The 10,452-nt window shown below is 30.7% G+C and overlaps 1 protein-coding gene across 1 annotated transcript in view; it reads right to left on the minus strand.

The window, feature by feature from the left end:
• The window catches only part of mahj (LisH and WD40 domain-containing protein mahjong), a 31,214-nt gene that overhangs the window by 17,589 nt on the left and 3,173 nt on the right, over positions 1-10,452 (minus strand). The window contains 5 exon segments of the mRNA XM_018459178.1: positions 2,091-2,331; positions 3,868-4,034; positions 5,057-5,266; positions 5,445-6,327; positions 6,329-6,789. Coding sequence (XP_018314680.1) covers positions 2,091-2,331; positions 3,868-4,034; positions 5,057-5,266; positions 5,445-6,327; positions 6,329-6,789 — 1,962 coding nt within the window.

The following is a 10,452-nucleotide window of genomic DNA, read 5'->3' on the forward strand; positions in this document are numbered from 1 at the left end:
GAGACTACGTGGAAAAATAAAATTGAATTTGACCGAAAAATTACTTGTTTCTATGTTAGGCTCAAAACTTTTCAGACGACCCTCGTAAAAATGAAAATAAGAGAAATAATTTCCAATGACTTTGATCTTGACAAATGTTATCCAGTATATGATCCTGAACAATATTCAAGAAGTTTTAGCCGTCGGTCGGACAATTTGCGTGATGCTAATGCCGACTGTACACTGTACTGTAACTTTCGGGCCTTATAACTCAAAAAATATTTAATGAAAAAATATTTTATTATAGTGTTTTGAAAAGCTCTCGAGGTAAGCTACAAGAAAATGTAATGAAAAATAGAGGGTTCCATTTAAAAAAGTCGACGTGACCTTGACGACGCCACCCAAGGTCAAATCAATGATATCTTCTTATGTCCCCCTTCGAACCATACAACTTTTGTTTGAAACATTTTTCCGTATCTATCATAATTGTTGAGAAATCTTAATACATTATTTAAAATGAGACACTCTGTATATGTAGATGTCCTATGTTGTCCTATATTGTACTCAAAGTGAGTCATTTTAATTTATTCATCCAAATATCTCAAAATCCGTAAGTTTTAGAAGAAAACTTTTTAGACAAAAGTTGCATAGTCTGGAGGAGGACAAATAATGGTAAAATTAATTTTTGAAAAAAAATCAGGGTTGGCAAACGTTACTTTTCAGTTACTTTGTCGTTACTTTTTATAGTAAACAATTTGATGACGATGTTGCAATTTTTTATGACGGTAACGCTAACTAACTAAACGCTAAGGTTGTACTAAAGTTAGAAAAGTCACTTTGAAGAGTAACTTGTCACTATTACACGTTACACTGAAAAAGTTATAAGTATAACGAGTAACGCATTATAAATTAGGAGTTATTTTTTTCAGTAATGAATGACTTTTTCAATTCATTACAAGTAACGATTGACTTTTCTAACTCTGATGTTAGCATTACCATCATAACAAATTCACAATGTCATTACCAAATCGTTATTATAACAAGGTAACGATCAACAAAGAAACGGCGTTACAAGTTAACGCGTTACTTGCCGACTCTGAAAAAAGTTTTTTAAGATTATATAAAGTTCATCGTCCATTTATTAAAATGAAATATCATACGATTTATGTAATTATTCTGCATTACAGAATATTCTGCATTATAAAATATAGTTATAAAAAAATCAGTACTCTTTACGAAATTTTATATTTTAGTCTGGCGCATTTTTACATAAAATATAAAATATCCACAGTTGGGAAACGTTACTTTTTCCGTTATTTTTTATAATAATCATGACATTGCAATTTTTTATAACTAAACGCTAAGATTGTATCAAGGTTGGAAAAGTCGACTATTCCAACCTTGGCACAACCTTAGCATTTAGTTATAAAAAATTGCAATGTCATTATCAAATTGTTTCCTATAAAAAGTAACGAAAAAGTAACGGAAAAAGTAACGCTTCCCAACTCTGAAAATATCTCGTAAACCTTTTCAATTTTTGGTAATCACTTTTATGCACAGAATAATGAGAAGAATCATTTGGTGTAAAAAAAATTACACAGTCGTTTTCAATAATTATTTATTAATTCAACTTAATGATTTATAATATGCTAATTATGCATATAAAAAAAATTGTATCGTAATAAATATCAATTTATTTTACAGATAAAAGATAGTACTTTAAAGTGGCGTAAATGAAATCGAAAATAAAATTTACTTTGGCTGCAAAAAAATAGTAAATATGGCCAAAAATGCCAATTTTAACACATTTAACCTCAAATTTTTTTTTAAACCTGACGCATTAGGCCAATTCCACGGCCGGATTCATATTTTCAGCGAATAAAAATCTATCGGAAAACGCTTCGTTTATTCAGGTGTCAAAAAAGTGTTGAACTGTGTAATTTATTTGTCCCCTTTCAGATTGTACAATCAATTTTTCAAAGTTATATAAGGATTATCGCTATTTTTTTAAATAGAAACATGATTTTTTTTACATGTTTCTTCTAATAGTTTTGCATATAAAAGTACGCACGCACATACTTATTGAAAAATAATTTATATTAAAAACGTACTCTGTTTATGGGAGCACATACACAATTGATTACAGCTCTAAGTGCTGCTCTTTGTACATCAGCATCTGCAATAATTTCACATTCAGCTGCAGCTAGCAAAAGATTAATCGCCATTGTCATTGACATGTCTGGCATATCAACTCTTTCACATAGCAGCAACATAACTTTTGGTACAACAGAACAAATTGCGACAACATCCAAACATGATCTAACCGTTTCTGCACTAGAAGTAGTATGTACCCTAAAAATATCAATTATTTATAAATTCTAAAATGCTTAACAACTTGTGTTTGTATGTAAAGTAATGACGTAGCTCGTATTGTAAATAACATTAATAAGGAGAAACAAAGCCAATATAAACGAGCAAAAATGATGCTCTTGTTTTAATAGTACATCTTATATAAAATATCGTATACTCGTATATCGTACGGAACGTTCCAACCTAACTAGACCCTCATCAACGGCAAAAATCAAATTAATACATATTTAAAAATGCAAATAAAATTCGAATTTAATTTTGTCGGTAAGTCAGTATTACGTCGGTACTACATGTTCACTAATTACTGAGTACTTCTTGGAATCTAATTGTATGTAATATTTATGTTTTTTTATTTTTCTATTTAACTGTCTTTTCACAAAACCTTACTTCTGATTTGTTCTTATTTATTTGTGCTTCGATATATATATTTATTGAGTTTGTTGATGCATCTGTAATGCATGTATTCATACTTATTTATTGTTGACGCTACCGTTTCGGAAACATGAATTTCCTGAGCTGCATTGATCATATCATTATTTCGACAATTCCACAATATAATTTGATCTCGAAAACTATTGGTCGTACAAGGACGAATAAAAGATTTTGTAGGGAATTCGGTAACCCTCAATTTTTATAAGAAGTACGTTATACGTAAAAGCAAGAAGACTAGAACTAAGGAGGATCGACTCGCGTGGTGGGGGTGAGTCAAAAAACGTCCGTGGCTATTCACACGATGTGCAGCGGCACTGCGCATTGTGTGAAAGTTCGATATAAGAGCGACAAAGTGACGATTATAGAACGATAGAGCGACAACTATATAGAGCGACAGAGAGGACTAATGAAGCGCAAGAGTGGGGGAAGTTATCCGTCGCCACTTTTTGCCTCACCCCCACTACCGCTATTGGCACGAGTTGATCCTCCTTAGTTCTAGTCTTCTTGCGTAAAAGTAACCATATCAGAGATATTTACGAAAAAAGTGTGAAAAATCGCTTCGTCCTCGAAATGACCAAAAATACAACATTCTTTAAAAAATTCTATCACGGAAAGTATTGATTGTACGACCAAAAAAAAAAAACAACGAAATTAAGATAATGACCTTTATTTCGATAAAATCAATACTTTCCGAGATATTTAAAAAAAAAACCGCACTTTTGGTCATTTTTTGAAGCTGGAAAGTTTTCCAAGTCCGCTGGCGGTTAGGACTTTTAGTATGTTGTATAATAATACGTCATTTTGAACAACTTCCCGCAAACAAATCTTTCATGGTAATTTTGCCTCCAAAACGCAAAAAAAAATTAATTTTCCTGGGTTATTTACAAAACCGTTTCATGCACTATACAGCACGCGGATTTGTACTCTTATATAATAGTAGCGTCCCTATACAGCGAGCACGTAGCAATAGCATAGTGGCAGCCGATGTTACCGTTGCGAAAGGATTAAAATACAAAGTTAAATATTTGATGAATTTTTGTTAGTATGTAGACATGTGATATCTTACTGTCCACTTAACCTACTTACCGGCCACTATAATTCCATTCGCGAGCAAAAGCTATGATTTGCAAAAGCAATGTGATACCACCTAAACGATGAAGTTCTTCTACTGGTGGCCATACTGCTCTAACTGACATTAATTCTTGAAGAATTTCCACTTTTGCCTGAACTTCTTCGCTGCTAAATTTGCATGCCTACAAAATAAACACGTTTAAAAAATGTATATGTATACACATCTAATACGTTAAAATATATAATAATTGATTTTTATAAGACGGTCAAAAAAATTTAATTCAAATAATTTTATATTATGCAAATAATTTTACGTGCAAATGTGTCGTATTTCAGAATGAAATTGCTTAAATAGTTAAACGTAATTTAAACGAAAAAAACTGTTAGAAGGATTTTTTATTTTACCATTTTTTCATACTTTATATAACCGAATGATAAAATTAAATTAAATTAAAATAAGTTCTTAAAATGGTTTTGACAATATCTAAAGAGTTACAAACACTTGAGAATCAAATATTCTGAACAAAGATCTAACGTGATTTTAAAAAAATAACATTACAAAAAGTAAAGAAATTTTTAAAAGAATAATTTATTTTTTCACTTATCAAAAAGATGTCTATATGGAAGGACAATAATGATACGTTGGAAAACATTGTGTGTACGAAATTATGTACAAAATACGTTGTTCCTAAAATATATTTCTTAAATTCCATGATATTTCTATAACAAATATATTTCTTAAATTCCATGATACTTCTATAACAAATTAGCTCATTAGTTTCAAACTCTGTCAAAATATAAAATAGACGTTCCAATTATAAATACGATCAATATTATGAATACTATCAACACAATTTTTTAAAGATTAAATTTTTAATGCAATTTATAAAATTGTAAAATAAATATAAAGACATGAATTTTTCAATTTCTTAATTTTTTGTATCTTTTATAGATATTCAAATACGAACGATAATTACGCTTAAAAAGGGAGTAAAAAAAAAAGTAAGAACTTTTTGTAATTTGTTGCTTCAGAACTATGAAGTGTAGGTCAAATTTACCGCAATAAATATTAATAAAATATAGATAAAAAAATTTTAGCTGCAAGACCTTTTCGTTTTTCTTTTTAAAATGTATAAAAAATTACTCATTTTTTATTACTCTGATGAGAAAAAACTCCTTTAACTGCATAATTATTTATACTTACCTTATAAGGTGGTAACGAAGGTTGCCATGTATCACGTTCAACTCTAACGTTTTCCGCACGTTGTAATTGTTCTGCTTTTAAGTGCAAATGCGCTTCCATGTATCTCTTCAAAGCAACAGCTACGTGTCGTACGATTTGTCGTGATGCACATTCTTCATCATCATTTATAGTCGGTTCTTCTTCAATATTTAAAATTGGCAAAGTAGATATCTATATAGAATTTAATTATATTTTATCATACAAAGAATAATTTTAATTTATGAGATACTAGTAAGTAATCTATTCTTCGTAATAAAAAAATTCTATTTTCCGTGCTTTATAAGTAAAATATACAAACAGATATTAAGTTATTTTCATTTAGTGAATATAAACATTGATATTCCCTTACTACATTAAACAATTTTCTCAAGCCATCCTGTGCATCGAACTCTTCCAATATAACTTTGAACGGAAAAGAAAATCCAAAGAACATAGTCGCGTGACATCGTCCAGAATCGTGACTACGTTCTAATAACCATAATGCATAAGTCACGAGGTCAGATATTATGTGCTTCGGTAACAGACACACTCGTTCCATAGCATCCTCGCAGTACGCCAGATAGTAGAGACATATCGATACACCTGTTGCTGCAACACTCGGTCTCGGCACATCTAACAATCTTTGCAAACCGCCCACATTTAGGAATTCGATTGAGAATTTTTTATGACATAACAAAGATGCAAGATACTTAAGAGCCTCAAAAGCAAGTCTGCTATCCTTAGTTTCTCGCACATTTATATATTTCAGTATTAAGTCCAGAGCGTTGTGTTCAAACACATGACCAAGGAACTCTTGATACTCTCCCATTGGTGTCAAGTACCGTAAAATTAGCATCTGCCGAGTCGCAAGAGTAGGAGGATACATTTGAACATTACCAATGACATACGATTCCATCTCAGCCCAGGAAGAATTTGAATTTCCCTCTAATAATGTCAAATGTATATTAGAATTTTGAGACAGACTGGATAACTTTTGCAAATTACATCTAGCGGATGCTGGTACATTCAATATCCTCGTGGATTGTAAACCACTCTGTTTGGATGGTGTTACTTGCAAATTAACATGGTTGTTCACGGTTTTTGGGATGGACAGAGGTGGGGACATAATCTTGGGATAGAGTTCGTTATTTTTTATAGGCGTTTCACAACCAGAGTTGCTTTTCTTCCTTTTTGTAGCTGGCATGTCACTGAAATTGTGCATTGAATCATTATCATCGGAAGAACTGCCATTTCTCTCGCATTTTGCGTTTTTCGGAAATATCTTTATCAATATAATCAACACTATTTCTATCTTGTCCAAAATGAGCAAATGGCCTAATATTTTTCTGATGATCCTCATGCATTTTTTGCTGACGGTCTTCGTGCGCTTTCTGCTGCAATTTATGTAATCGTTGCAACATTAATGGTACCATTTTAGCATTTTGATCTCTAAATCCCGTAGCTATATCTTGCACTTCCATAGCAGCGGCCAAAAGACCGGTCGAATAACTCTGTAATGGTTCAATGCTCTTTTCTGCCCAAGAAAATAATCTATGTATAAGACCTTCCATATCTGGCTGAAATACTGCTGAAGTTTCTAATCCTGGAAGTATATCTAACATCAGACGACAGGCAGCAATGTTTAACTTTCTGATGTCTCTCCCAGTTATTCCTGCTCGAGACCAATATGTATCTCTCAAATAATCATTTATTAACTGAAAATAAATACATTGTATTATTATTAAAAGATTCACACAGTATGAGATTATAATTTCAAACAAAGTATAGAAAAGTGTTGTATTAAAAAGGTTATAAAGCAAATGCAATATGTTGAGATCTTAAAGCGAAGCTCGAACTCCGACAAAGTCAATAGATATCGCTGTTTTTCCAGCGCATCGGCATGTCTTTATATACTACCTCATCAATATCTCACGCAACCTATGATACATGCAGTCGTATGTTCGTGTCAATTTTCGTATAACAAATTCGTCGTTATAAAGCGTCTAAATCTAATTCTAAGAACTCGACGTTATTTGTTCGTGCAAACAACATTTAAGAGGTTTTAGCTGTCGGTCGGACACCTTGGATAATGCTAAATGCCGGAGGTACTGTAACTCTCGAGTATCATAACTAAAAAAGTATTTGATGAAAAAATATTTTATTATAGTATTTTGGAAAGCTCTCGAGATAAACTACAAGAATATGCAATGAAAAATAAGGGTTTCTATTTAAGAAATTGAAGGTGACCTTCACGTGACCTTCAAGCAACTATTCAAGGTCAAACTAATGACAACAGCTTATGTCCTCCTCAAAGGGGCCATACAACTTTTGTCTGAAACATATTTTTCTAAAATCAAAAATTAAAAAATATATAAAATAAGAAAAGACGTAATCCGCTCGACATTGTAGACACAAAAATTAAATGAGTAGATAGGTCAAAAAAATGAGCAAAGGAAAAATTTTAATTTAAACTCTAATATATTATCTTACTTTTATTCGAAATTAACTAGTATTAGATGTCATAAATAATCATGTTTCGTTATAAAAATAACGTTTCGTTATAAAAATAGAAAAGTTATTTGGGGTGAGACATTAAAATGGGACACCCTGTATATATTAATGTAATATATTAAACTGACATTCAATTTAATTTATGATATTACTGTTCCAGCTTCAATTTATAATTGTTTTAAATCTGACAGTAATCAATGTATTGTTTATAGAACTGGAAAATATATTTAAAATTTACATAAAAATATTATTAGGCACTAAGATCCAGCCTCTGTATTTGGCGTTCCTCTACTTGTTTGTTCATATAGCGGTCTAATTCAATCCTTTCAAACCCTATATATATATTGCAATGTACATCAAATTTGAAGACATTATCTGTGGAAATTATTTAGTTCTATCAACATCTAAAACCAATACCCTGATTCAGTAACTCTTGACGACAGTATCGATATCGTTATATTGTTGTTACACAGATATTATAGGGTGAATTATAGGATGCGTTAGCTTTTCACCCTCACATGCTGTAAGCATCATTTCATCCTTGTTGTCTATCAAATATTAAACAAGAACAAATGATGCTTACAAGCGCTATGAGCGCAAAAGTAAACGCACCTATAGTAGAAAAGCTAAGCAATAACAATATAACTGTACCGAATTGTCGTCGAGTTATTAGAATCAGTAGACCTATTCTGTAACTTTTTAACGACAATTTTACTAGCTAGGGATATCGTTGCGCAGGTATTTTACATGTTGAAAAAACTGCGCAACGATACCGAACTGTCGTTAAAAGTTACAGAATAGCCCTACAGGATACAGATGTACATAATAATACATCTTGAAAACATAGTCAAAATAAAAAAAATTAATTTTTTAGATGAATTACTTGCTAAGTGTCTTTAAATTGAATTAAAAAAAGGAATGTTTTTAATATGCTTCCATTAAAATCAGGTCTCAAGAGATTATAACTTATGGTTTGCAAACTACATAATTAAACATTATAATGGAAAATACTGTATAAAATCTTACATTACACATTTTACAATTACAATAAATGCAAAATTCACTTAATATTGTTATACTCAAGGGTATTGTTATTAAAAAATTGTATTAAAAAAAGATAAATGTAATATATAGATAATTATTTATAGAATACGGATCCCTCCCTAGAATCTTAATAAAAATGTACTCATTCGACGCGTTTTCACTCAAAACGAAAGAATCTGGTAAAAAAACGCGGCGGTCGACCTTGTGAATCGAGTTATTAAGCATTAAGGAGGTTCTCGCGTTTGATGAAAGATAAGACAAGTCTATAACATACATGTAATGCAAAAGTTAATAATATCAATATTTAGAAAAAATTTCATTGACTTTTACCATACCATTTTGAAGATATTTAATTCTAAATTTATAGAATTTTACATTACAAGTTGAAGGTATAACCTTATTCTGTAGTTATTCTCTTTCAAATTGAGACACTTGCGTATAAGACAGCATTTTAAAAATCGTTACAATCATAAAGTAAATACTTAAGTTTGTCCTCATAAAATTTCATTTAAACTGACCGTACAATTTACAAGAAATTTATATTCTTCAATGAAAAAAGCTGGAATATATGTCAATTGGACGATGCGTACACATCAAATGAGCATCTTACAATTTTCATTTTGTCATTTTGAAAATATTTAATAACATAAAATTAACATTAATTATGTATAATGTCATAAGATACTGTTAGTAACCTTTTTATTCCATTATTTTAATTATTTTATATTTATATTGTGAATTAACTGTCTATTGACTAGGAAGTAGCGCGAGAACCTCCTTAAGCTGATTCTACAATGAGTCGGTAGTCGGAAATCTTAAGTCTTAACCAGTTTTAACCTAAAAATAGGTGACTATAATTTTTCGCATCTACTAATTGTTAGTTGTACAGTGAATCGTTTAATTCGACTAATGGGAAAGAATAAAGTCGAATTTGGTCTTAAGAAAATCGGTAGGTCTTACAAGGAAAGTTTCACAACTGTCCGGAACCGATTTGATTCTCCATGAAATATGTTGTTAAACACAAAAATCTAAGAGACACGTATTTTTTTATATGTGCCCTAACTCACATTTAAGGGGTAAAACACGAATATCGTTGGAAGTAAAAGATGGAAAAAAATTTTTTAAACAAAAGTTGTACGATTGTTTCAAGAGTACTTCGATGTTGTGAAAAAAAAATATTTTAATTTTTTTAATTGTTCAAACAATTGTTAAACAAAAATTTTTTTTTTAATTTTTTGTTTAATAATTCTTTTTTGTTTAACAAATTTTTTGTTTAAACAATTGTTAAACAAAAAAATTAAAAAATTTTTTTTCTTCACGACATTTAAATATTCTTAAAACCGTACAACTTTTGTTTAAAAAAATTTTTTCCATCCTTTATACTTCCGACGATATTCGCCTCGAAAAAAAATACCGTTTCTTTTTTTTTTAAAGAGGCGTTTCACCCTTTAAACATGAGTTAGGGCACGTATAAAAAAATACGTGTCTCTTAGATTTTCGTGTTTAAGGGGATTCTAAACCGAAAGATCGAGGTCGATAGTGCACACTTTCTTAATTCCAAATTCGATAATAGTGACATCTTTGATTCATTTCTTACATTATATTATATATCGTTCTATCTCAGTTAAACGCATACATCTGTCCTTATCTAACATATGCTAGCACCATCTATCGCAAGACCGCGCAACTATTACTACACGGAATTTCGACTCTGTTGACAGTCCCAGTCTTCGCAAAGTACCCGTATATACGTATTTTCTATTCGGTAGGATTACTTTCCTTCTAGACTTTCAATCTTAGTTCTATAAACTTGGTATCGTTCG

The sequence above is a fragment of the Mycetomoellerius zeteki genome, unplaced genomic scaffold (genome assembly GCF_001594055.1).
Source record: "Mycetomoellerius zeteki isolate Tzet28-1 unplaced genomic scaffold, Tzet1.0 scaffold8, whole genome shotgun sequence".
Taxonomy (NCBI): domain Eukaryota; kingdom Metazoa; phylum Arthropoda; class Insecta; order Hymenoptera; family Formicidae; genus Mycetomoellerius; species Mycetomoellerius zeteki.